At 38.2% G+C, this 27215-nt stretch overlaps 3 protein-coding genes and 2 pseudogenes across 9 annotated transcripts; 2 read left to right on the forward strand and 3 right to left on the reverse strand.

Annotated features, from left to right (window-relative positions):
• Nucleotides 1-146: 146 nt before the first annotated feature.
• LOC149394466 (putative disease resistance protein At4g11170) lies at nt 147-8582 on the reverse strand. Of its 2 annotated transcripts, none has more exons than XM_089617180.1 (9): nt 8122-8582; nt 7620-7736; nt 6392-6906; nt 5141-6245; nt 4737-5027; nt 1683-4309; nt 1066-1264; nt 643-983; nt 147-572 (listed from the first exon to the last, which is right to left on the reverse strand). In XM_089617180.1, exons 3-6 carry the CDS (start codon nt 6868-6870, stop codon nt 2567-2569), a joined length of 3618 nt encoding a protein of 1205 aa, XP_089473306.1. In that variant the 5' UTR covers nt 6871-6906; nt 7620-7736; nt 8122-8582; the 3' UTR covers nt 147-572; nt 643-983; nt 1066-1264; nt 1683-2566. The 2 variants fall into 2 exon arrangements, with proteins under 2 accessions (XP_089473306.1, XP_089473307.1); XM_089617181.1 differs by having other exon boundaries at nt 6392-6921.
• A 3836-nt stretch (nt 8583-12418) lies between these two features.
• On the forward strand, nt 12419-14061 carry LOC149394467 (pentatricopeptide repeat-containing protein At5g56310 pseudogene; annotated as a pseudogene).
• Nucleotides 14062-14086: 25 nt separating this feature from the next.
• On the reverse strand, nt 14087-14933 carry LOC149394468 (uncharacterized). 2 transcript variants are annotated; one of them, XM_089617203.1, is made up of 2 exons: nt 14429-14933; nt 14087-14355 (listed from the first exon to the last, which is right to left on the reverse strand). In XM_089617203.1, exons 1-2 carry the CDS (start codon nt 14931-14933, stop codon nt 14237-14239), a joined length of 624 nt encoding a protein of 207 aa, XP_089473329.1. In that variant the 3' UTR covers nt 14087-14236. The 2 variants fall into 2 exon arrangements, with proteins under 2 accessions (XP_089473329.1, XP_089473330.1); XM_089617204.1 differs by having other exon boundaries at nt 14091-14352.
• A 151-nt stretch (nt 14934-15084) lies between these two features.
• LOC149394469 (long chain base biosynthesis protein 2a-like) lies at nt 15085-18808 on the forward strand (annotated as a pseudogene). Its single transcript, XR_016299762.1, has 10 exons — nt 15085-15217; nt 15316-15616; nt 16066-16190; nt 16292-16385; nt 16473-16637; nt 17201-17361; nt 17461-17587; nt 17739-17905; nt 18005-18112; nt 18297-18808. The product of XR_016299762.1 is annotated as a long chain base biosynthesis protein 2a-like (transcript).
• Nucleotides 18809-19624: 816 nt separating this feature from the next.
• LOC149394470 (disease resistance protein RPV1-like) lies at nt 19625-27119 on the reverse strand. 4 transcript variants are annotated; one of them, XM_089617193.1, is made up of 9 exons: nt 26740-27119; nt 26220-26335; nt 25213-25727; nt 23043-24144; nt 22639-22929; nt 21089-22214; nt 20473-20677; nt 20061-20401; nt 19625-19990 (listed from the first exon to the last, which is right to left on the reverse strand). In XM_089617193.1, the coding sequence occupies exons 3-7, from the start codon at nt 25689-25691 to the stop codon at nt 20667-20669; spliced, it is 3009 nt and encodes a 1002-aa protein (XP_089473319.1). In that variant the 5' UTR covers nt 25692-25727; nt 26220-26335; nt 26740-27119; the 3' UTR covers nt 19625-19990; nt 20061-20401; nt 20473-20666. The 4 variants fall into 4 exon arrangements, with proteins under 4 accessions (XP_089473319.1, XP_089473318.1, XP_089473317.1 ...); XM_089617192.1 differs by having other exon boundaries at nt 20061-20304; nt 20591-22214; XM_089617191.1 differs by having other exon boundaries at nt 20061-20304; nt 20473-22214.
• Nucleotides 27120-27215: the final 96 nt, after the last annotated feature.

Below are 27215 nucleotides of genomic sequence, written 5' to 3' on the forward strand. Positions count from 1 at the left end.
AACAGAAGTTTACATATCTTTATAATAAAATCATTTCAATAATATCTTTTATAAAATAACCAAGAATGCAAAAAATTTTGTTGAAAATATGAACGTATGTTAATATTGGATTGTCGATTTTTTTTTTTAAAGAAAACAAGGCCTCATTAAAACATCCCCATCCCCAAATAGGTGCGACGGAGAGGAAAGAGTAGCCCAGTACCTCATATTAAAACTCTGGTTGTCAGGTAAGGATACAAAATCGGAAAGTCGTAATTTCACGACCCATTTAAAAAGCGAATGAGCTACGAAAAGTGACTTCCTCACTGTCCATTTGAAAATTACAAGACTCGAAACAATCAACTAACCAACTTAAAATTAAAGTAAAAAGGAGAGCAAAGCTACTCCAATCTCGACTCGGTTTGTTGTTCATAAAGCCATCCATGATAGCCTGATTGTCTCCTTTGACAATAACTCTCTTAGTATTGTGAAATTTTGCAAGAATCAGCTCCAAATGAAGCCCTTTCATCTCAGCCTCCATAACCAAATGCCTCACTGAACCACACACAATTTCCAGGAAGTCGCCGAGCAATCTGACACGATTTTCCAAATCAAGAACTTATCGCGCTAACATAATATAAAGTCAACAGTCACGGAGCTTACCATTCCCGATCTCCATAAACCATAATATCGGTCACCTTGAAGCCTTCCCCTGCATTCAGATCAAGACTAGGAACGAGCCGGTCTTTGAAATCAGTGAAAACCCCAACCTTGTTACCACTCCCAATCACATAACAAGAGTTGGAAATATTTCTGTCTGAGCAGCCATAAGAACCACATTCATATCCTCGAATCTCCAAAATCCCATCCCGCCACTTATCTTCAGAAGACTTTATCCCATCTTTTCCTAGCCATTTTATCAAGGGGTTGACAACATGTTTTCTGAAATTTATAGGTAGCCATACCATATTGGTTGATACTTTGAGAATTGAAGGAGCTGAACACTAAACGAAAAATAAATAAAAACTGAGTCAAAGTGAAGTTCACGGGCCATCCGTTCAGCTATAAAAAGGCTAAAAATACTACCTCGTATGTTCTGTTCCAAATTCATTAAAGTTTTCTACCACATATGGCTAGTTCGCAGAGCTTCTTCGGATTACATGTTTGTCAAGGATTTCAAGTCCAATAATTCCACTGGAAATACCTCAGCATCAAGAGCTCAAGGGAACAAAAGTTTGCCTCCATGCAAAGGATCAACAATCGCATAAGCATCAAGGGGCTTAATCTGTTACTTCATATGGTGACATACAGACAATGAATGTTTAATTAGAGACTAGAATAGTAAGTGACTCTAAGCCTTAAAGGACCGAAACGTGTCTGTTCACAAAATTAGAGATATACTATGATTACCATATAAAAAATGAAAATATTCACATGTTGAAAAATTATATTAAAGTCCACTTTTTTTAAATTGTATTTTTTCCCGCCGTTAATAAAAAGAAATATACCACGTATTAGAACTATATCTTCATTTGTATCAAAATAATTGTCTCTTTGAGACCTTCGCAGCTCGTAGTGTTAGCAAATTTATTGAAAATGGCGGTGTATATTATATGCTAAGATTTTTTCAGATCTAGCAAACAGAAAGACATGACATTTATATGATTAACAGAAATTGTAGACATTAATATTAATAGAAATACCTTGAGATTTGAAGTCAGGAAGTTGACTTAAGCTGCTGCAATTAGTGAGATTCAAGTGCTCGAGATTTGAGTTGCGAGAGAGATCCGGTAGTCGACTCAGGTTGCTGCAATTAGTGAGATTCAAGTCCCAGAGATTTGAGTTGCAAGAGAGGTCAGGAAGTTGACTCAGGCTGCTGCAATTAGTGAGTCAAGTGCTTGAGATTTGAGTTGCAAGAGAGATCAGGAAGTTGACTCAGGCTGCTGCAATTAGTAAGATTCAACTCCTTGAGATTTGAGTTGCGAGAGAGATCCGGTAGTTGACTCAGGTTGCTGCAATTAGTGAGATCCAAGTACCAGATATTTGAGTTGTAAGAGAGGTCAGGAAGTTGACTCAAGCTGCTGCAATTAGCGAGATCCAACATCCTGAGGTTTGAGTTGCGAGAGAGGTCAGGAAGTTGACTCAGGCTGCTGCAATTAGCGAGAACCAACACCCTGAGATTTGAGTTGCGAGAGAGGTCAGGAAGTTGACTCAGGCTGCTGCAATTAGGGAGTTCCAACGCCCGGAGATTTGAGTTGCGAGAGAGGTCAGGAAGTTGACTCAGGCTGCTGCAATTAGTGAGATTCAATTCACAGAGATTTGAGTTGCGAGAGAGGTCAGGAAGTTGACTCAGGCTGCTGCAATTAGTGAGATTCAAGTGCCACAGAATTGAGTTGCGAGAGAGATCCGGTAGTTGATTCAGGTTGCTGCAATTAGTGAGATTCAAGTTCCTCAGAATTGAGTTGCGAGAGAGGTCAGGAAGTTGACTCAGGTTGCTGCAATTAGTGAGATTCAACTTCCAGAGTTTTGAGTTGCGAGAGAGGTCAGGAAGTTGACTCAGGCTGCTGCAATTAGTGAGATTCAAGTGCTAGAGATTTGAGTTGCGAGAGAGGTCAGGAAGTTGACTCAGGCTGCTGCAATTAGTGAGATTCAATTCCCAGACATTTGGGTTGCGAGAGAGGTCAGGAAGTTGACTCAGGCTGCTGCAATTAGTGAGATCCAACCCCTCGAGTTTTGAGTTGCAAGAGAGGTCAGGAAGTTGACTCAGGCTGCTGCAATTAGTGATATTCAAGTCCCAGAGATTTGAGTTGCAAGAGAGGTCAGGAAGTTGACTCAGGCTGCTGCAATTAGTGAGATCCAACTCCTCGAGTTTTGAGTTGCAAGAGAGGTCAGGAAGTTGACTCAGGTTGCTGCAATTAGTGAGATACAAGTGCTCGAGATTTGAGTTGCGAGAGAGGTCAGGAAGTTGACTCAGGCTGCTGCAATTAGTGAGAGTCAAGTACGTGAGATTTGAGTTGCGAGAGAGGTCAGGAAGTTGACTCAGGCTGCTGCAATTAGTGAGATTCAACTCCTCGAGATTTGAGTTGCGAGAGAGATCCGGTAGTTGACTCAGGCTGCTGCAATTAGTGAGATTCAAGTACTTGAGATTTGAGTTGCAAGAGAGGTCAGGAAGTTGACTCAGGCTGCTGCAATTAGTGAGAATCAACACCAAGAGATTTGAGTTGCAAGAGAGGTCGGGAAGTTGACTCAGGCTGCTGCAATTAGTGAGATTCAAGTGCTTGAGATTTGAGTTGCAAGAGAGGTCAAGAAGTTGACTCAGGCTGCTGCAATTAGTGAGAATCAACACCAAGAGATTTGAGTTGCAAGAGAGGTCAGGAAGATAACTCAGGCTGCTGCAATTAGTGAGATTCAAGTGCTTGAGATTTGAGTTGCAAGAGAGGTCAGGAAGTTGACTCAGGCTATTGCAATTAGTGAGAATCAACACCAAGAGATTTGAGTTGCAAGAGAGGTCAGGAAGTTGACTTAGGCTGCTGCAATTAGTGAGATTCAAGTGCTTGAGATTTGAGTTGCAAGAGAGGTCAGGAAGTTGACTCAGGCTGCTGCAATTAGTGAGAATCAACACCAAGAGATTTGAGTTGCAAGAGAGGTCAGGAAGTTGACTCAGGCTGCTGCAATTAGTGAGATTCAAGTGCTTGAGATTTGAGTTGCAAGAGAGGTCAGGAAGTTGACTCAGGCTGCTGCAATTACTGATAATCGACACCAAGAGATTTGAGTTGCAAGAGAGGTCAGGAAGTTGACTCAGGCTGCTGCAATTAGTGAGATTCAAGTGCTTGAGATTTGAGTTGCAAGAGAGGTCAGGAAGTTGACTCAGGCTGTTGCAATTAGTGAGAATCAACACCAAGAGATTTGAGTTGCAAGAGAGGTCAGGAAGTTGACTCAGGCTGCTGCAATTAGTGAGATTCAAGTGCTTGAGATTTGAGTTGCAAGAGAGGTCAGGAAGTTGACTCAGGCTGCTGCAATTAGTGAGAATCAACACCAAGAGATTTGAGTTGCAAGAGAGGTCAGGAAGTTGACTCAGGCTGCTGCAATTAGTGAGATTCAAGTGCTTGAGATTTGAGTTGCAAGAGAGGTCAGGAAGTTGACTCAGGCTGCTGCAATTAGTGAGATTCAACTCCTCGAGATTTGAGTTGCAAGAGAGATCCGAGAGTTGACTCAGGTTGCTGCAATTAGCAAGATTCAAGTGCTTGAGGTTTGAGGCGTGAGAGAGGTCCCGGAGTTGACTTAGATTGTTGCAACCATTGAGAATCAAGACTTCCAACTTTTGCAAATCCTATATGAAAAAGTGAACCGTGATTTATGTGAGTCAGACAGTATAAGTGATTGAAAATAACAAATACGCTTCTTAGTACCTTGAGCTAGTGATATCAGACCTTGAAGTTTTAAAAAATTGTGATTCGAACCGATATCAAACTTCTCTAGCGTACTGTAGTGATATAACAAACTATTTTATACAAAAAATAAAATAAGTTAATTATTTAACAGCTATTTAGCGTTTTATGTTGAATAAATAGATAATTTCTAAAAAAATGGATTACAAATTTATTAAGCATTCGGAATGTGCCCTTTTTATTGAAAATATGAATGGAAGTTCAAGGAGGTGAACGCTAGATAAAAAAAAGGTTTAAGGGTCAAATTGCAATAATTTGAACGCTAGAAAATATGAACCATTGTGTTAAAAAAATACCGGAAAACAATACCTTGTATTCCAGGCTCCAAACCCGTTCAAGTTTGTCACTTTCAATGCACACCTCACGAAGATTCTTCGGATTAAAACTCTCTGGCAAGCATTTCAAGGGGCAACCCGTCCATCGGAAATATCTCAGTGTAGCGGGAAGGAAATCAAGATATTCAGGGAATAAAATTTTGCCGTTGTACGAAGACCAATCAATATAGAGAAACCACAGATTGCGCATTTCTTTAAAGACTAGAGGGCTTATGTCAGATTGTGGCATATCCTTCAAGAAAATTCCTTCAATTTTTTGTGTCCCCTAATCACAGTTCATACAAAAAAATGACCACATTATGATTATTATACAAATGATAATAAAGTGTGACTGCAATTAAGTTTTAAAGGATCTTGATATTCATAAACATGACTTACTCGATTCTCTTCCAAGACACAGCAAGTATCTAATGTAGACCACAATCTACTGCGCTCTCCCGGATCCTTTGATTCTCGACGAACAATTTCTTGGCCCATTTCTTGGATCAAATCATGCATCCGTATAGCTTCATATTTACCCCCAGTTATGAGAGCCTTGTCAACGAGAACACTGATTCCCGCAACAACTCCGGAATATCTGTACCCGAGTCTTCTCTTGATCTCATCCATGTATTTGCCTTTAAGGAAGCAGGCAATATCGAGAAACATGTCCTTGTTGTTCTGGCTCAGTCCGTCGTAGCTCACTTTCAGTATGTCTTGGACTTCATGGTTTGGAGTTGAGTCGAGTAACTTCATTTCGCTTTCCCATTCTTCGATGCTCCTTGAATACAAGTGCCGACCCAAAACCGTGAGAGCCAACGGATTGCCTTTGGCGTATTTCTTGACAATTGTCTCAGCCAACTCCATGTATCTCTTGGCCGGAGATTCATCTCTTTCTTTACCAAAAGCTTTCGAGAGAAAGAGCCGACGAGCATCCCAAAAACTCAGGTCCTCAATTTTGTGTATTTCGTCGGCTTTGACAACCTTGAGTACTTGTGAATCTCTGCCTGTCACAACTATTCTGCTACCTGGACCGAAGCATTCACGATCTATGGCCAGAAGGTCCAATTGCTTTACGTTATCGACATCGTCAAGGACTAAAAGAACATTCCTTCGGCGGAGTCTATCTTTTTCGCGATATGTGACGTGTGTCAGGTTCTCCTCTTTCAACAGTTCCGAGAAAACTCTCTTTTGCAGGTCCGAGGATTGGTGCTTCGTAACTTCCTCTCTGACGTTTTCAAGGAAATAGAAACCGGAGAATCGATTATAGAATTTGTTGAACAGGACACGGGCGATTGTTGTCTTTCCGATGCCGCCCATTCCCCAAATGCCAATGACACGAGTGTCCTTGTTCGTCGAGTCGATACATAAAGATGGCTCAATCTTCTGCAAAATGCTTTCAATTCCAACAAGACCATTCTTATCATCACTAGAAGTGGAAGGTATCATTTTTAACTCTTCAATGACAGACCTCACAATTTCTTTTATCAACTCGGATTCAGACCTGATAAATGTAAATAAATTGTAGTCAATAAATTTTATTTTAAGAAACTTATATGTATAATATACCAGATAATCATTTAAAAGCTGTACTTAAGGTTTATGACAACTAAAACCATTTATCAAGGATATCAAATACGAGTAATTTACCTCGCGTCTGCCGAATTAAATCCGGATAAATCCGCAGTGGTTCTCAGAGATTCCCGCCACATCTTCAACTTTTCCGAGTCGTGTCCGAATCGTGTTTCGAGTTCTGAGAATGCAACTTCGAAGCTTCTCTTTTGGTGGCGTATATTCCTGGGCTCCACCTTGTAGAACACGGGTATAACACGCTGTTTATCTTCTTTCATGCAACGGACAATATGGTTGAGCTCATCCAGACACCACCGAGATTGGGCATAGTTCTCTGAGAAGACGACAATCGAGATCGCCGATGCCTTGATCGCTTCTAGAAGCATAGGCGAGATCTCGTCTCCTTTCTTGAGGCCATCCTCGTCTATGAAGGTCTTTATTCCTTTATCGCGCAAAGCGTCGCAAAGAAAGCTAATAAAGCCCCAGCGTGTGTCCGTGCCTCGAAAGCTGATGAATACGTCGTATCTTTCGACAGAGGTACTCGAAGAAGAAGCCATAAGTGATCAACCTCCAAAAATATCAAAGGGTCTTATCTGAAATATGGAAAGCTTGGATAGTGAATTTGTGTGAGGCTAGTTTATTCAAAGTAAAATGAAGGTAAGACCAAACACAGTATACGGTAATTTACCATAGAAACACAAAACAAAAGTAAATAATTTTGGATTATCATGGTGTGATTATGTTTTACTCAAACCTATTAAGATTATATAACTGTATATATGATTTGGATTACCTGGATCTGGATGTTGGATTTTATTTTTAAAAAAATATATAAAATATACGGAAAAAAAAAACCCCAATATAAAAGTGTACGTTAAAATAGCTAATTTGTGTATAATAAACCATAAATAATACATTTATATACGTATATATATATATATATATATATTAGCTCTAATTTGTGTTCAACAAGGTTCGAGAGAATTCCACGCCAGGGGAACAACACACTGGACGCCCTTGCTTGTAATGTCATTTTAATTCAATATGAATTTTTTTGGATTCCAGTCTGTTCATGAATCATCAAACTTTTATAGTTTACTCCTACAATAATAAATTACTAGGTGCGCTTCTCTACTTTTGTTAATTTACTTTTTGTACTGTTTTACTTTCTTGTAATAAAAAAGCAGTTGCTCCCTTGGTCTTGTTATTTTTCATACTCTCACAGATTACAGTTGAAAATATGTCTAAAAATTTCGACTTAATTCAGCAAAAACAAATTCTCAGTGATTAGTTAGTAACAATTTACCTGGCCCCTGAATCCCAGGCGGATGAGCTCTCAGTCGTTTCTGAAGCGCCTTTTGCGTTCTTAAAAAATGCAGCTTTGTAGCTTCCCACCGAGAATCTGTGATAACTCGATCGCTCCCTGAATCGCAGATGAGATTTTATGTGAGGATAGTAAAGGAATGAAGAAGAAGAAAGAATACGGAGATTAGACTGTGACGACTCTGTGCGTGGCTAGTTTTGTCTGATAACTATAAAATATCAACTGATATCAAGAGTTTTCTATCAGAAATGTAAAGGAAAGCTTATTAGATCGTGACTTTATGTAAAGTTAGTTTATGCAAACTAAATGGAAGGTAATTAGTTTATAATGTGAACATATAACAATAAAATTAATAGGTGCGCTCCTCTACTTTTGTTTTTTTTTTTTTTTTAACTTTTATAGTGTTTTACTTTCTTGTAATAAAAAGCAGTTACTCCCTTAAACAAATTCGCAGCGATTAATATGTCAAGGTAAAACAATTTACCTCGACCCTAAATCCCAGCCGTATTAATTCGCAGTGATTTCCAGAGATTCTCGATCTGCGCCTTTGATGTCTTGAAAACGCAGCTTTGTGGCTTCCCAGATCTAGATTCCGTATGTTTGTGGGGTCCACTTCGTAGGTCTTCTTGCAATGTGCTATATGGTTGAGCTCATCCAGACACCTCCGAGAATCTGTGAGAAGACGATTATCAAGATCGGCGATATCTCGATCGCTCCCTGAAGCGCAGATTAGATTTTGTGTGAGGATAGTAAAAGGAAAGTAGAAGAATAAGAAAAAAAGAACAAAAGTGTGACTTTGCATGTGACTAGTTTTTTAATATATAAAGGAAGCACAAAGCAATATTGGCTTTTTTTCTATGCACAAGAAAAGAGGGAGAAATTTCGCTTTTGAATTATTGATATCACATTTCCTAAAAAAATATATATATATATATATATTGATATCACACGGTTTCTTCAACTTTGTTGTTTTGGGTTGTTTGATGGGTCGTCGAGTTTTAGGATTTTTTTATTTTTATTTTCTTTTTACTATTGACGGATCCAAAGACTGGGCCCAAAATTATCTTTCGTGAAATAACAAATGATAAAGTAACGATGATGTCCTTCATACTATTACTGTATGACTTCGTATTTTCTTTTCGGAAGCGTGTTTCGAGTTCTGAGAATGCAACTTCGAAGCTAATTAGATCGTCATTGCTTGTAATGTCAACGCAATAAAAGAAAAATAAAAGTAAATGGTTAAAAGTTCAAGGGGTATTTATGTAATTTATCCAAAAAATAATAGCTCATCTTTCAAAATAAAACTAATTAGATACTTGTAGATAATAATTGTAGCTTTATATATTCTTAAAAAAAGCCTATGAAATCAGGGCTATACCACCCCGGATGTAGCTTCAATGTCACTGAAGATTCCTCGCATTGATAGCAAAACCACTTCGAGATTTCGTGGAAACAGAAAGTCAACTTTGCGAACATGGGGCAATTGAGATAAATCAATGTTAGAACGTCTCTAATGTAAAAAAAAAAGAAGCTTTTAGCTTACACTTAAAACCCACACTCCAATATACCATCCTTTGCTATCAATCTAAAAATTCAGATATATGATATTTACACTAAATATTTAGCATGAGACTCATCAATATTGGCATACAAAGATAGGTCCCAATTTTCAAATGAAAAATAGCACGAACATAGAATTTAAAAACTAGACCATCTCAAGTGGACAAGTATACCATTTCTTATTCTATAGATTTTTGGCGCAAATAATCTCACATTTTTAAGATTCAGTTATTTTCTCACCTTTTTTTTCATTTTAGTCCCTAATTATTGATTTTATAGCATTTTTTCCTTTCCAAAGAAGCATTTTTTTTTAATAATAATATGTAGCATCTAAACAGCCTAATCACTAACTTGAAGAGGTTGTTTATGAAAGTAAAGTTGCTTTAACTGTTAATAGTCTTTTTGGTAGTTCACTCTTACTGTTTTTGTTTTCTGTTTTTTGTTTTTGTTTTCATATAGTTGTAGTCTGAAATTTTTAATTTGCAGTTGTTTTCAAATAACTGTTTGGTAAGGATTTCAGTTTTTTGTAATTGTAGTGTAATAATTCACATACGAATTAGGCGTCGAGATATATACTAATTAAAAGTCTTTGTTGTGAATATAATGGTCGTACCTTTAGTTATAATGATTGTTCACAAGTTCATCGGAAATCACCGTTTGTCTTTGTAGTCAATACAACAAATATCAAATTTTGATAATAACTAATGTTGACTAAAAATAGTGAAAACTTATGTGCTCGACGAGAGGATCACGACCAATTAACAATATGTAAAGTGGAGTTCCAATTGTTTAAAGTTTGTCATAATTGTAAAACTTAAGTTTTTCAAGGAACGAAAACAAATTCGATAATCAAAAGTGAGGAAAATGAAATGATGTTAATAGGAGAGAAGGAGATGTCAAGAGGAGATATTAAAAAAAATATAAAAAATGTTAAAAAAGTTGAGTGAAAAAATTGAAAAACACCTAAAAACTGTTTTCTGATTTTCTTCATTAAAACAAAAAACAGTTTGAAAACTTTTTAAGTTGTATTATGAGAATCATCAAACAAATAGTGGATTCGGTTTTTTTATAAAACTATTTTAGTTAGAAAAGTAAAAAACAGTTTTCAAGTTAATAAACAAACATGGTCTAAGATTTTGTCATCATTTCACAATTTTCTGTTTCAACTTGCTGGATCTTAAATAAGGATGTCTTTTTGTTAAAACAAAATTATTGGCCTATTAACGTGAGTATACCTAATTAGGGCTTATAACTCTTATCACAAATTAATTATTAATTGTCTTTTTTTTTATAACGTAAGCCACCTAAACTATAGGAATTGTAAATTAGCCAACTTTTGGTAAATACTTTGTAAATAGCCAACTTACATACGTGGCAGCCTATTAACTACATTTTTTTACATAGTTGGCTATGTAAGCCACCTAAACTATAGGAATTGTAAATTAGTCAACCTTTGGTAAATACTTTGTAAATAACCAACTTACATACGTGGCAGCCTATTAACTACATTTTTTACATGTTTGACTGGATTAAATAAGTATTTTATTAATCTGTTAATAAGTTAACTTGGCTATTTACAAGAAATTAACGAAAGGTGGGCTATATCCCAATTCACTATAACCGTGTGGCTATATAACTTAATAACCCTTTTTTATGTACATTGTGACTCGAACCTATATCCTTACTTGGGAAAGAGGGTGCTTACCACTAAGCTACATTTCTTGCCTATTATTTTTAGCATTAACTCATCATAAGCAAACAATTCTTAACAAACATGATCAAAATTTCTAGATATTATGAAATATGATCTAAATCCAAAGTTGCAATACAGCCCAATGATCGCACGATGAAACTTCAGCAAGTTTTAGCTGTAATCCGTGTTTTTGAGACTTTGTATCCGAATGATGATTATGACCAAATTGCAAATGAAATAGCATTCTAGTCAGAAAAAAAAGGATATAGTATTGTTCCATGATGCAATAGTCATGTTTAGGAGCCATCCTGGCTTGTCGGTACGGAAGCCCACGGAAGGACGGAAATCCGCACGTGAAGACAACCTATCGGAACTGCCGCTTCCCGCGTGGTACGGAACGTGGCAGCTGACTTCCGAATGGCAGACGGAAATGGCAGGATGGCAGGATGTGGTGGATGGTGTCGGAAGGATTTAATGCCGAAACAGAGGGGAAAGAGAAATAAGATCGTTGCTTTCATGAGGCATTGAGGCCTATGTCGCTGACTCACATAATAGTTGTTATTGTTTTTATTTTTTTTAATTCCTTATTGGAAGTTAATGGAAATATGGATTTCCATTAAGTTTAACGGAAATTCCATTTCCAATAAGCAATGGAAGGCAGCAAAATGCCTAATGGAAATACCATTTCCAATAAACAATGGAAGGTGGCTTATTGGAAATGGAATTTCCATTTCCTTCCAATAGCCAGGCAAAAGTGTCGTTGCACAAGATATAGAGCTTTGATGTTTTATTAGCTACTTGTCATTGGCTATAAAAGTGACAAAGAGGGATTTGGAAGTCATTTCTGTCAATTAGTCACGCTTCTGATTTTCCCTTGAAGAGCACTAGTTCTCTCGAAAGGTCGTGTCACCCTTTGTATCCTATTTTATCAATACAAACAATAATTTTCATTTTATTCTTCTCATGATAATTGTCGAACACATTATATCATGTGTATCGAGATATCACACCATCACCAGTGAGATATGTTCAGTCCGACTACGACATGCATGCCTAAAACTACAAGGTCTACACTATCTAGTACATATGATATGAACCAATTCACATACATAAGAGTATTTCGAGCTTCAAGAGCCTAACAAAGTTTTATTAAATCTCAGAGGTTTAATTACTATTTTTTTAACTAAATAAAATTGAGAGAAATATTAATTTAACCCTAAATTTTGACATTATATGCCACCATAATGCTTAAATCATGTTTTTATGCTTTATCGCAAGAATTGCGTGTTTAAAATTTTTATTGCAAAGAATAGTGTTTTTTTTTAAGTTGAAAACCGGTCATTTTTCTTGATTTTTCTAAATATCTACAGTATTTTAATTTGTTTATTATTTTGGGCTATATTTAACTTTATTTATTGTTTAGAATCTATTTAAATTTGAAAAAACGCTATTTTTGAAAGGATTTAAAATAGACGCTATTTTAAAAATATTACACCCTAAAAACGACATTTTTCGTAACTTTCCCTTTTTATTTTGATGCATGATTTGTAACTTCTGGCTCCAATAGAGTAAGTGACTAACATGAGAATGAGATGAGAAAGCATGATCAGTTTGGACGTGATTTCATCACTACTCCGACAAAAATGGACTTCTCTGAGACACATTCACCAACTCCACGGCGTTCTGATCTCCACAGGCCTTCACGGCGACAATATCTTCCTCTCTCGCCTCGTCGACTCGTGCTCTTCTCTCGGCCACACGCTCTACGCCGACGCCGTGTTCTCTCACGCCGACCGACCCAACACGTACCTCTTCAACACCATGATCCGAGTCCTATCTCCTTCCCGGGCTTTACCCATCTTCAAAACAATCCTCGCCTCGGGCTCTCGACCCGACACGTACTCGATCCCGTTCGCTCTGAAAGCCGCGGCTGAGCTCTCCGCCGCCGGGGCTTGCCGCCAGATTCACTGCCACGCCATCGCCGCCGGACTGAGCTCCGACGTCAACGTCGCGACCGCTCTGGTCAGAACCTACTCTATATTGGGGTTCCTCCGCGACGCACGGAACGTGTTCGACGAAACGACGTCGAAGACCCACGTGGCGCTCTGGAACGTCATGCTTGCCGGGTACGCAAAGGCGGGCGATGTCGAATCCGCTCAGAAGGTATTCGATGAAATGCCTGAGAGAAATTTGGTTTCTTGGACTGTTTTCGTCTCCGGGTTTGTTCAGGCGAGGCGGCCGAGAGAGGCTGCGAGGGTTTTCGAGAGAATGTGGGCCGACGGAGCCGAGCCCGACGAGGTCACGATGCTCGCGGTCGTGTCGGCTTGTGCTCAGCTGGGCTCGTTGGGGTCGGGGAAGAGAGTCCACGGTTACATCGTGAAACGCGGCTTCTTTTCCTCGAAGCTCGCTATCGGAAACGCGCTCATAGACATGTACGCGAAATCGGGTAGCGTGAGAGATGCGAAATCCGTGCTCAAAGCCGTCGGGGATGAGGCGATCGAGCTCACGGAATCGATGCCGTTCGAACCGAACGCAGCAATTTGGGGGTCTCTTCTCTCATCTTTTGGCGTTGGAGCCGTGGAATAGCGGGAATTACATGCGTTTGGCCAACACTTACGCTTCGCTCGGAGGCTATGACGAGTCCGGGGTCTTGAGGAAGGCCATGAGAGACTCCGGGGTCAAGAAAACGCCCGGTTGGAGTTCAGTCGAAGTGGACGGTAACAAATTCCGGCGATTCGTCGCTGGAGATACGTCGAACCCGGATTTCCTCGCAGCGTTCGAGGTTTTGAATCGGCTTAACGTGGCCGCGGGTCTTCCTGTGAAAGAGGTCGAGTTTCTTGAATTGCACACATGAAAGAAACTAACTTGTTAAGATACGGGAATTGAAGTTTGAAACAAAACAAGAAGAAGAAAGATAACGAGAATGTCAAGTGATTTGAGGACATATCGTGACAATGATACGCGTGAAGATTCTCTTGCAAGTACGTATCTCCGCGATAAAGCACCCTTGTTTTTGGCGACAGAGGTTAGAAAGATAAAAAAGAACAAAAAAAAGACATGATTTGAGATTTTCTTTTCCTTTTTGTCGATTTTCACTCTTTTCAGTGGAAGGTTGTTTCCAGATTATATATATAAAAAAAAAGGAAGAACAAATTCATGAACATGTTGATTTCATTTTGATACTGTAATTAGTAATGTCTGCATCATCAAATTCATGTTTTGATTAAAAAGAATTTCTGTATTTCCTTAAATATAACATTCCTGTACAAAATTCTGAACCTGAATGAGCATGCGTGCCTCTTATGAATTTATTGACATAGTAATAAAGTGAAACCATGAAACCGTTTCAGAGGGTCAAACCATGAAAGAACTCGTGCTCGAATCCCAATTGTCGAAATCCTAATGCTAATAGAGCGGTGACCCACACGATCCTCAGTCTCTCCGTCAAAAGATGATAAATTCCTGCTGGAACAAGAGAGAAAAATGTTATGCTAAAGATAGATATGAAATATGCTGAAGATGATAAAACTTTGTTTACCTGATTTTTTTATTTTTTCTGGTGATCCCATTTGGGGTCTGATTATATCCTTTTGATTTCCGTTGTCCATAAACAAGGCTCTCTGAGCTCTTCTGTTGTGAATACCAGGCATCGACTTGATTGTGTCTGTGCCTTTGTTTGAACTGATGTGGCTTCTTATCTCAGTAGCTACTGATGATGATTTGATCGAATCTCCTCTCGTCTCAAACACACCATCAACTGATTTCTCATTGTATCGATCGAGACCATCTGAACATGAAAATACACACAACCGTTCATCGCCATCTACAGAGGTACAATCTGAAGAACGCTGTGTGTTATTCTCTTTTGCTTTCGACGTCACAGCCACTGTGTTGTTCTCTTCATCCTCGTCTCGGTTCGAGTCAAAACTAAATCTTTCGTCGGAATCAAAATCGCTGCAACGTATTTCGGTCGGAGAGAAAGAGCCGTCGCGTTTCTTGTCCTTCACCGACGCCTCGCCTACAAAACTCTCTGTTCGTGCCATTGTTTCAGGTACATCGAATTTCTCCGATTCTTCTCTCTCTCCCTTTCTCGTCTGTTTATTTTCCAGTACAGGAATCGCTAGAACCCTTTTGCTCTTGCGAGATATAGTACTAGTACCGACTGTAGGCTCGTTCTTGTGTAGCCTTAGCCAATTGTCGACCTTCGTTATATTCGTGGATCGAAAGTTACTATTTTTCTTTCCGAGGACACCCTTATGCTGAACCGAGCCCTTCTTCGATGAAGTTTCGTGTTCGCATTGACTGGTTCAAATCCAAAAGCGTTCAGGTCTCACTCAATTCTCAACGATATCTCTCTCTATATATATATGTATATATGTATATATGTATCATTGTATGTGTGTGTGTGTGTGTGTGTGCATTTAGGAATACGCGCCGATATGCTTGGGGCTGGAAGACTTCTACATTCGGCGGCTGTACCTCCGAATCCAGGACTGTTTCGGCCGTCCGATCTCCAGCGCTCCGGACGCGTGGTTCGACGTCGTTGAGCGATTGTCGAACGACAACAACAAAACGCTCCAGAGAACCGAGAATTCGAGTCGGTGCTTGAACTTGGGATCGTACAACTATCTCGGCTTCGCCGCGGCGGACGAGTATTGCACGCCGCGTGTACTCCAATCCCTCGCCACGTACTCTCCCAGCACCTGCAGCTCCCGCGTCGATGCCGGTTCGTCTTTTTTTTTTTTTTTTAAGATTTATGTGGAAAAATTACAGAGTTGAGTTGATGAATGAATGAATGATATGTGAATTTTGTTCATTATAGATTTATGCAGAAAAAAAACACAATTGAGTTGATGAATGAATGATTTGTGATTTTATTTAATTTATTTTTAGTTTTTTTCGTTAGAGATTTATGCAGAAAAAAAAACAAAAAACAAAATTGAGTAGATGGATGAATGATTTGTGATTTTTTTTTTCTTTATAGATGTATGCAGGAAAAAAAACACACACACACACAATTGAGTAGATGAATGAATGATTTGTGATTTTTTTTTTTTTTTTTTTTTTTAGTTTTGTTCGTTAGAGATTTATGCAGAAAAAAACAAAAAAAACACAATTGAGTAGATGAATAAATGATTTGTGAATTTTTTTTTTTTTTTTTTTTAATTTTTGCAGGGACGACTCGGTTGCACGAAGAGCTGGAGAAGTGCGTGGCTGATTACGTGGGAAAGCCAGCCGCCATTGTATTTGGAATGGGATATGTCACCAATTCCGCTATTCTTCCCGTTCTCATGCGAAAGGTTTGATTTTTTTTTCTTCTTTTTGTTTGTTTGTTTAGTTATTCGATGAATGAAATTATGAATGAGTGACGGGCTTATCATCATCAATGGATTTTCTGCAGGGCTCTTTGATTATAAGTGACTCGTTGAACCACAACTCGATCGTGAACGGAGCACGCGGGTCTGGAGCTACAATCCGCGTCTTCCAACACAACAGTAAGTTGTATGATAAGTAGCTATATATATAGCAATATTTTGAGTGTTTTGCTCTGATTTGCTCATATCGTTCCTTGTCTTTGACAGCGCCGTCTCATTTGGAGGAGGTTTTGAGAGAGCAGATTGCGGATGGACAGCCGAGAACTCACAGACCGTGGAAAAAGATCATGGTCATCGTTGAGGGAATCTACAGCATGGAAGGCGAGCTTTGTAAGCTTCCCGAGATCATAGCAGTCTGCAAGAAATACAAGGTTTTTTTTCTTCTTTTTATTATCTCACGTTTATCTTTTGTCTCCTACGATGAATCACTTAAGAGAAAACGTAAAAAAATGAACTATGTAAAAATGAGATCAAGATAAGATATGCTAATTGTAAAAGAGTTGTGAGCCAAGGGGGAAATTCCTTTAGGACAAAGAACGGTGCTCTTGAAAGTATGACAAAACTATCTTTCGACCGATACAACGAGAGATGTTGCTAACACAAACAATCTCGCTTCTGAGTTTTGGCTCTGCTTTACGAAGCGATCTTTGCTCTTTCTTTTTTTCCTTTTTTTAAACAAGAATTCTTTTGTAGCAACAGAGGCCAATAGGCCAGGTTATGAAAATTGTGGAACATAGGGGACGAAAAACGAACCCTCAATAACTGGTATACAAACTAGCCCACACACAAAAAGGTTAAAGAAATGGGACATCCCCCAAAAACCTTTTCACCAAAAACTTTATTCCGCTAGCTCAATTCTCTCTTCAGATGTGCCCAGAGAGTAAAGCTTGAAATCATTCCATAAAGTGTGAATCGTTGCTCATGATTTACCTTTTTTTATACATATTTGGACGAGGCCCACAGCATCGGGGCGGTGGGTAAGAGCGGAAGGGGTGTTTGTGAGCTCTTAGGTGTGGACCCCGCTGATGTCGATATCATGATGGGGACTTTCACAAAATCGTTCGGCTCGTGCGGTGGCTATATCGCAGGATCCAAGGTTTGTTTTTCAATGTCCCGACTTCTTATCATAACTCTTTCAATCACGTCGTAAGCAAAAAAAAAAAAGAAAAAAAAAACTGATTTAGATTATACGCAGGAGCTAATCCAATACTTGAAGTACACTTGTCCTGCTCATCTTTACGCAACTTCGATATCACCGCCGGCCGCGGAACAAATAATATCCGCCATTAGAGTCATTCTTGGAGAGGATGGTACAGAAAGAGGTTTGGACTCTCTTCTTCTTACTATCACTCAGTGTTATGTTTGTTTGTGAAGTTATTTATATGCAATGACCTATAATCTCATCTACATCTTCAATATGTTCGAAAAGTGTCCAAGTGACGTTTTTTTTTTTTTTTTTTTAAATTTCGCCAGGAGCTCAGAAGCTCAGAAGCATAAGGGAAAACAGTAACTTCTTCAGGTCAGAACTACAGAAAATGGGTTTCGAGGTTCTAGGAGATAACGATTCTTAGGTTATGCCGATTATGCTTTACAACCCGGCCAAAATACCCGCCTTTTCACGAGAGTGCCTCAAGCAGAATGTGAGTCCATCGTCCAGCTATATGGGATTCCGTTAATCTTTTCAGTAAATGATATTGTTATTTTATTTTTATTCTTTTTACTAAATGATTCGGGTACAGGTCGCTGTTGTAACGGTGGCGTTTCCAGCGACCCCGTTGCTATTGGCACGGGCACGTATATGCATTTCAGCGTCTCATTCGAGAGAAGATCTACTAACAGCACTGGAGGTAAACTGGCTATTTTATATATAATCTATTTATATATATAGGCATTTTGAGTGTTCTACTAACAGCATTGGAGGTAAACTGGCTATTTTATATATAAATATATATATATATATATATATATATATATATATATATACTGTATTTTTGTGCCTTGAGATGTTTTTTGGGTTGATATATGATTCAGGTGATTGGCCGGGTTGGTGATTTGGTAGGTATAAAATACCTCCCCGCCGAGCAAAACAATAATGAGCTCCATAATGACTGAATATGCTCTCTCAACCCAAATGCTCGGTTCAAAGTTTTTGCAGAAGAAATACGGAGAAAAAGATAAGGTCGGGTAAACAAGAGACTGTCTCTATATGTCGCCGTCCTTGCTGATTTGTGATATCTTGTTCAAGGCTTCAAACAAAACATGAGTCATTTGGTCAGAGGGTTTTCTATTTATTTTGTATTTTTTGGTTTCCTAGTTTGCTAAATTTTGGCCCGGGTTTTGTACAGTTGTTACGGTTATTAGATTTTTTTTTTATTTCTCAGACAAGTTTCCTTTTTCTACTTGCTGGATCTAAATTAGGTATCGATTGTTTTTTTTCTCGATTAGGAATTGTTTATTTGCATTCCTACGTAAATAAACGTTATTTATGTTTGTTTTGGCTCAATAACGATATGGTTTAAACCAGTAACAGGTCATTGCTGCTCCTCTGTAATATCTTGTATAAGGCTTCAAACAAACATTAGTCGATTTGTGAGATAGTTTTCTAATTTTTGTAGTTTTCCAAAAGCTAAATTTTGGCCTGAGTTTTGTACAGCTGTAACGGTTATTAAAAAGCTGTTTGGTTTCTTACTCACTTTTTTTAACTTGGAAAATTTTTCTAAGTTGTATTTATTTTTTGTGAACAATGCGAAAAAATTAACCAATACCCAAACCCTTATGGCCACCACTCTCACCGCTACAAGTTTCCGAACGCGACGGCGGACAATAACTCGGCACCGCCCATAGACGCCGTACTCGTCGTCGGTGTCGGCGAAGAAACGATTCCGTATGAATATCCAAATCTTGTATCAAATAAAAATGTGATTTACGTAATTAGCCTGGAAGTCCGGAAATTTAAGATAGGCATTTTGGCAACGGTGGCGCGTGGTAGTGTCAGATAGTTACACTTTGACCCCTTTTTTTCCATTCGTACTAGCCTCTTGAGCTATAGATTTTTGCATCGGTATCCTCTTTACTAACTTACATTCATATTAATAATAATAATAATAATAATAATTGTTGTTCCGAAGTAATAACTAAATTTAATGAGTACTCGATACATTGATGTTACTAATAATTAGTAAAAATATACTAAAATAAAATAAGTTATGTTTATAACAGGAGTTTACCTATCTTTATAATAAAATCATTTCAATAATATCTTTTATAAACTAACCAAGAATGCAAAAATTTTTGTTGAAAATATGAACGTATGTTAATATTGGGTTGTCTATTTTTTTTTTAAAGAAAACAAGACCTCATATTAAAACTCTGGTTGTCGGGTAAGGATACAAAATCGGAAAGTCGTAATTTCACGGCCCATTTAAAAAACGAATGAGCAACGAAAAGTGACTTCCTCACTGTCCATTTGAAAATTACAAGACTCGAAACAATCAACTAACAAACTTAAAATTAAAGTAAAAAGGAGAGCAAAGCTACTCCAATCTCGACTCGGTTTGTTGTTCATAAAGCCATCCATGATAGCTTGATTGTCTCCTTCGACAATAACTCTCTTAGTATTGTGAAATTTTGCAAGAATCAGCACCAAATGAAGCCCTTTCATCTCAGCCTCCATAACCAAATGCCTCACTGAACCACACACAATTTCCAGGAAGTCGCCGAGCGATCTGACACGATTCTCCAAATCAAGAACTTATCGCGCTAACATAATATAAAGTCAACAGTCACGGAGCTTACCATTCCCGATCTCCATAAACCATAATATCGGTCACCTTGAAGCCTTCCCCTGCATTCAGATCAAGACTAGGAACGAGCCGGTCTTTGAAATCAGTGAAAACCCCAACCTTGTTACCACTCCCAATAACATAACAAGAATTGGAAATATTTCTGTCTGAGCAGCCATAAGAACCACATTCATATCCTCGAATCTCCAAAATCCCATCCCGCCACTTATCTTCAGAAGACTTTATCCCATGTTTTCCTAGCCATTTTATCAAGGGGTTGACAACATGTTTTCCGAAATTTATAGGTAGCCATAACATATTGGTTGATACTTCGAGAATTGAAGGAGCTGAACACTAAAAGAAAAATAAAAAAACTGAGAGTCAAAGTGAAGTTCACGGGCCATCCGTTCAGCTAAAAATACTACCTCGTATGTTCTGTTCCAAATTCATTAGAGTTTTCTACCACATATGGCTAGTTCGCAGAGCTTCTTCGGATTACATGTTTGTCAAGGATTTCAAGTCCAATAATTCCACTGGAAATACCTCAGCATCAAGAGCTCAAGGGAACAAAAGTTTGCCTCCATGCAAAGGATCAACAATCGCATAAGCATCAAAGGGCTTAATCTGTTACTTCATATGGTGACATACAGACAATGAATGTTTAATTAGAGACTAGAATAGTAAGTGACTCTTAAGCCTTATAGGACCGAAACGTGTCTGTTCACAAAATTAGAGATATACTATGATTACCATATAAAAAATGAAAATATTCACATGTTGAAAAATTATATTAAAGTCCACTTTTTTTTAAATTGTATTTTTTCCCGCCGTTAATAAAAAAATACCACGTAATTAGAACTATATCTTCATTTGTATCAAAATAATTGTCTCTTTGAGACCTTCGCAGCTCGTAGTGTTAGCAAATTTATTGAAAATGGCGGTCTATATAATATGCTAAGATTTTTTCAGATCTAGCAAACAGAAAGACATGACATTTATATGATTAACAGAAATTGTAGAATTTAATATGAATAGAAAAGCCTTGAGATTTGAAGTCAGGAAGTTGACTCAAGCAGCTGCAATTAGTGAGATTCAAGTGCTTGAGATTTGAGTTGCGAGAGAGATCCGGTAGTTGACTCAGGTTGCTGCAATTAGTGAGATTCAAGTGCTTGAGATTTGAGTTGCGAGAGAGATCCGGTAGTTGACTCAGGTTGCTGCAATTAGTGAGATTCAAGTACTCGAGATTTGAGTTGCGAGAGAGATCCGGTAGTTGACTCAGGTTGCTGCAATTAGTGAGATTCAAGTTCCAGAGATTTGAGTTGCAAGAGATTGAGTTGCAAGAGAGGTCAGGAAGTTGACTCAGGCTGCTGCAATTAGTGAGATTCAACACCCAGATATTTGAGTTGCAAGAGAGGTCAGGAAGTTGACTCAGGCTGCTGCAATTAGTGAGATTCAACTTCCAGAGTTTTGAGTTGCAAGAGAGATCAGGAAGTTGACTCAGGCTGCTGCAATTAGTGAGATTCAAGTCCCAGAGTTTTGAGTTGCAAGAGAGGTCAGGAAGTTGACTCAGGCTGCTGCAATTAGTGAGATTCAAGTCCCAGAGTTTTGAGTTGCAAGAGAGGTCAGGAAGTTGACTCAGGCTGCTGCAATTAGTGAGATTCAAGTGCTCGAGTTTTGAGTTGCAAGAGAGGTCAGGAAATTGACTCAGGCTGCTGCAATTAGTGAGATTCAACTTCCAGAGTTTTGAGTTGCAAGAGAGGTCAGGAAGTTGACTCAGGCTGCTGCAATTAGTGAGATCCAACACCCCGAGTTTTGAGTTGCAAGAGAGGTCAGGAAATTGACTCAGGCTGCTGCAATTAGTGAGATTCAAGTTCCAGAGATTTGAGTTGCGAGAGAGATCCGGTAGTTGACTCAAGCTGCTGCAATTAGTGAGATTCAACTCCTCGAGATTTGAGTTGCGAGAGAGATCAGGAAGTTGACTCAGGCTGCTGCAATTAGTGAGATTCAACTCCTCGAGATTTGAGTTGCAAGAGAGATCCGAGAGTTGACTCAGGTTGCTGCAATTAGCAAGATTCAAGTGCTTGAGGTTTGAGGCGTGAGAGAGGTCCTGGAGTTGACTTAGATTGTTGCAATCATTGAGAATCAAGACTTCCAACTTTTGCAAATCCTATATGAAAAAGTGAACCGTGATTTATGTGAGTCAGACAGTATAAGTGATTGAAAATAACAAATACGCTTCTTAGTACCTTGAGCTAGTGATATCAGACCTTGAAGTTTTAAAAAATTGTGATTCGAACCGATATCAAACTTCTCTAGCGTGTAGTGATATAACAAACTATTTTATACAAAAAATAAAATAAGTTAGTTATTTAACAGCTATTTAGCGTTTTATGTTGAATAAATAGATAATTTCTAAAAAAATGGATTACAAATTTATTAAGCATTCGGAATGCGCCCTTTTTATTGAAAATATGAATGGAAGTTCAAGGAGGTGAACGCTAGATAAAAAAAAAGTTTAAGGGTCAAATTGCAATAATTTGAACGCTAGAAAATATGAACCATTGTGTTAAAAAAATACCGGAAAACAATACCTTGTATTCCAGGCTCCAAACCCGTTCAAGTTTGTCACTTTCAATGCACACCTCACGAAGATTCTTCGGATTAAAACTCTCTGGCAAGCATTTCAAGGGGCAACCCGTCCATCGGAAATATCTCAGTGTAGCGGGAAGGAAATCAAGATATTCAGGGAATAAAATTTTGCCGTTGTACGAAGACCAATCAATATAGAGAAACCACAGATTGCGCATTTTTTTAAAGACTAGGGGGCTTATGTCAGATTGTGGCATATCCTTCAAGAAAATTCCTTCAATTTTTTGTGTCCCCTAATCACAGTTCATACAAAAAAAAATGACCACATTATGATTATTATACAAATGATAATAAAGTGACTGCAATTAAGTTTTAAAGGATCTTGATATTCATAAGCATGACTTACTCGCTTCTCTTCCAAGACACAGCAAGTATCTAATGTAGACCACAATCTACTGCGCTCTCCCGGATCCTTTGATTCTCGACGAACAATTTCTTGGCCCATTTCTTGGATCAAATCATGCATCCGTATAGAGAACATTGATAAGGTTATGAGAGCCTTATCAACGAGAACATTGATTCCCGCAACAACTCCGGAATATCTGTACCCGAGTATTTTCTCGGTCTCATTCTTGTCTTCGCCTTTAAGGAAGCAGGCAATATCGAGAAACATGTCCTTGTTGTTCTGGCTCAGTCCGTCGTAGCTCACTTTCAGTATGTCTTGGACTTCATGGTTTGGAGTTGAGTCAAGTAACTCCATTTCGCTTTCCCATTCTTCGATGCTCCTTGAACACAAGTGCCGACCCAAAACCGTGAGAGCCAACGGATTGCCTTTGGCGTACTTCTCGACAATTGTCTTTGCCAACTCCGAGTATCCCTCGACCGGAGATTCATCTCCTTCTTTACGAAAAGCTTTCGAGAGAAAGAGCTGAAGAGCATCCCCAAAACTCAGGTCCTCAATTTCGTGTATTTCGTCGGCTTTGATGACCTTGAGCACTTGTGAATTTCTGCTCGTCACAACAATTCTGCTACCTGGACCGAAGCATTCACGATCTATGGCCAGAAGGTCCAATTGCTTTACGTTATCGACATCGTCAAGGACTAAAAGAACATTCCTTTGGCGGAGTCTATCCTTTTCGCAATGAGTGACGTGTGTCAAGTTCTTCTCTTTCAACAGTTCCGAGAAAACTCTCTTTTGCAGGTCCGAGGATTGGTGCTTCGTAACTTCCTCTCTGACGTTTTCAAGGAAAGAGAAACCAGAGAATCCATTACAGAATTTGTTGAACAGGACACGGGCGATTGTCGTCTTTCCGATGCCGCCCATTCCCCAAATTCCAATGACACGAGTGTCCTTGCTCGTTAAGTTGACACATAAAGATGGCTCTATAACATGCAAATTGTTATCAATTCCAACGAGACCATTTGTCTCATAACTAGAAGTAGAAGGTATCATTTTTAATTCTTCCATGACACATTCAACAATTTCTTTTATCAACTCGGACTCGGAACTGAAAAATGTAAATAAACTGTAGTCAATAAACATATCATCGATTTTTTTTTTTTACAAAGTTAATGAGTGTATTATATCAAACCTTTAAATTATTTTATACTTCTTTTTTATATAAATATTTTATACTTTAAGGGTCAGTATTGAAAAACCCTTATGAGTAACTAAAGATATTTGTTAATATTAAGTTATAAAAAAAAAAATTAGACATCTATTACTCTTTGTAAAATGAATATGCATTAAAAACAGGGTTTTGCGACTAATATCATGTGTACCGCGAGGAAAATATGGTGGCAGATGCCCTTAGCAAATACGGTCATTCTATTAATCATTGTTGTCTTATAGACTATTTAGATTTACCAATTCAAGTTTCTTCTTTAATTTTAAAAGATTGCAAGGGGAATAGATATCACAAATAGACTACGTAATCTATACCTCATACAATCCTCTTGTTTTATGTTTCTATTTCTTTTTTGTAATAATTGTAACCACGGTATTCCTCCGTCAAAAGTGAGGGCTCATTAATAAAACTCTCGTGGTCCCGTCCACGTTTCTTAAAAAAAAAAAAATAGCCGATTATATTTCTCTACCCCGAAGATCTCTGGCACAGTACTTTCAGGAGTATTGGTCTTTGGATATCTACTCTAAATTCCGATTTTTCGAGTTTTAGCCTCTCTGTATTATCCCGCGATTGGCCTAGTGCTATCTAGTTTGTGACGACTATAGTCTAAATATTTGGATCAAATATACTCTAAATGAAATCTTCATGACGACTACAAATTAGGTTTGATTTTTAACTCATGACCATGGACGGACCTAGGTGTCCTCAAATGGGGGGCCTGGCAACCCTATAATATAAACGAGAATCAATTTCCCTAATATGTCCCAGATATAATCACTAATTTGACCTCCTCTAATAACGTGTTTTTTTTCTTTTTGGGTGATAAAACTTTTGTATTTTTGTGTTTTAATAACCACAATGATAATAGAAAAAATGATTTAAAAGCTGTACTTAAGGTTTATGACAACTAAAACCATTTATCAAGGATATCAAATACGAGTAATTTACCTCGCGTCTGCCGAATTAAATCCGGATAAATCTGCAGTGGCTCTCAGAGATTCCCGCCACATCTTCAACTTTTCCGAGTCGTGTCCGAAGCGTGTTTCGAGTTCTGAGAATGCAACTTCGAAGCTTCTCTTTTGGTGGCGTATATTCCTGGGCTCCACCTTGTAGAACACGGGTATAACCCGCTGTTTATGTTCTTTCATGCAACGGACGATGTGGTTGAGCTCATCCAGACACCACCGAGATTGGGCATAGTTCTCTGAGAAGACGATTATCGAGATCGCCGATGCCTTGATCGCTTCTAGAAGCACAGGCGAGATCTCGTCTCCTTTCTTGAGGTCATCCGAGTCTATGAACGCCTTTATTCCTTTATCGCGCAAAGCTTGGCAAAGAATGCTGGTAAAGCCCCATCGTGTGTCCGTGCCTCGAAAGCTGATGAATACGTCGTATATATCGACAGAGGTACTCGAAGAAGAAGCCATAAGTGATCAACCTCCAAAAATATCAAAGGGTCTTATCTGAAATATGGAAAGCTTGGATAGTGAATTTGTGTTGAGGCTAGTTTATTCAAAGTAAAAGGAAGGTAAGACCAAACACAGTATACGGTAATTTACCATAGAAACACAAAACAAAAGTAAATAATTTTGGATTATCATGGTGTGATTATGTTTTACTCAAACCTTTTAAGATTATATAACTGTATATATGATTTGGATTACCTGGAGATGTTGGATTTTATTTTTAAAAAAATATATAAAATATACGGAAAAAAAAACCCCAATATAAAAGTGTACGTTAAAATAGCTAATTTGTGTATAATAAACCATAAATAATACATTTGTTAATTTACTTTTAGTACTGTTTTACTTTCTTGTAATAAAAAAGCAGTTGCTCCCTTATTAGTCTTGTTATTTTTCATACTCTCACAGATTACAGTTGAAAATATGTCGTAAAATTTCGACTTAATTCAGCAAAAACAAATTCTCAATGATTAGTTAGTAACAATTTACCTGGCCCCTGAATCCCAGGCGGATGAGCTCTCAGTCGTTTCTGAAGCGCCTTTTGCGTTCTTAAAAATGCAGCTTTGTAGTTTCCCACCGAGAATCTGTGATAACTCGATCGCTCCCTGAATCGCAGATGAGATTTTATGTGAGGATAGTAAAGGAATGAAGAAGAAGAAAGAATACGGAGATAAGACTGTGACGACTCTGTGCGTGGGTAGTTTTGTCTGATAACTATAAAATATCAACTGATATCAAGAGTTTTCTATCAGAAGTGTAAAGGAAAGCTTATTAGATCGTGACTTTATGTAAAGTTAGTTTATGCAAACTAAATGGAAGGTAATTAGTTTATAATGTGAACATATAAGTTTAGAGTTTACTGCTATAACAATAAAATTAATAGGTGCGCTCCTCTACTTTTTTTTTTTTTTTTTTTTACTTTTATAGTGTTTTACTTTCTTGTAATAAAAAGCAGTTACTCCCTTAAACAAATTCGCAGCGACTAATATGTCCAGGTAAAACAATTTACCTCGACCCTAAATCCCAGCCGTATTAATTCGCAGTGATTTCCAGAGATTCTCGATCTGAAGCGCCTTTGATGTCTTGAAAACGCAGCTTTGTGGCTTCCCAGATCTAGATTCCGTATGTTTGTGGGGTCCACTTTGTAGGTCTTCTTGCAACGTGCTATATGGATCCAGACACCTCCGAGAATCTGTGAGAAGACGATTATCAAGATCCGCGATATCTCGATCGCTCCCTGAAGCGCAGATTAGATTTTGTGTGAGGATAGTAAAAGGAAAGTAGAAGAAGAAGAAAAAAAGAACAAAAGTGTGACTTTGCATGTGACTAGTTTTTTAATATATAAAGGAAGCACAAAGCAATATTGGCTTTTTTTCTATGCACAAGAAAAGAGGGAGAAATATATTGATATCACATTTCCTCAAAAAAAAAAATATATTGATATCACACGGTTTCTTCAACTTTGTTGTTTTGGGTTGTTTGATG

The sequence above is a fragment of the Urtica dioica genome, chromosome 6 (genome assembly GCF_054948205.1).
Source record: "Urtica dioica subsp. dioica isolate 48M chromosome 6, U.dioica_male_clone48M_v1_H2, whole genome shotgun sequence".
NCBI classification, from domain to species: domain Eukaryota; kingdom Viridiplantae; phylum Streptophyta; class Magnoliopsida; order Rosales; family Urticaceae; genus Urtica; species Urtica dioica.

Bases quoted from the DNA above. Each gene is read 5' to 3' on its own strand.
- LOC149394466 (XM_089617180.1), bottom strand. From the start codon at position 6,870: ATGGCTTCTTCTTCGAGTACCTCTGTCGAAAGATACGACGTATTCATC. The intron at 6,246-6,391 runs GTAAATTACTCG...TACATTTATCAG, and splicing joins TTTAATTCGGCAGACGCGAG to GTCTGAATCCGAGTTGATAA. The intron at 4,310-4,736 runs GTATTGTTTTCC...TTTTTCATATAG, and splicing joins TTTGGAGCCTGGAATACAAG to GATTTGCAAAAGTTGGAAGT.
- LOC149394468 (XM_089617203.1), bottom strand. From the start codon at position 14,933: ATGGCACGAACAGAGAGTTTTGTAGGCGAGGCGTCGGTGAAGGACAAG. The intron at 14,356-14,428 runs GTAAACAAAGTT...CTCTTGTTCCAG, and splicing joins AGAAAAAATAAAAAAATCAG to CAGGAATTTATCATCTTTTG.
- LOC149394470 (XM_089617192.1), bottom strand. From the start codon at position 25,691: ATGGCTTCTTCTTCGAGTACCTCTGTCGATATATACGACGTATTCATC. The intron at 24,145-25,212 runs GTAAATTACTCG...TACATTTTTCAG, and splicing joins TTTAATTCGGCAGACGCGAG to TTCCGAGTCCGAGTTGATAA. The intron at 22,930-23,042 runs GTAAGTCATGCT...AACTGTGATTAG, and splicing joins GTGTCTTGGAAGAGAAGCGA to GGGACACAAAAAATTGAAGG.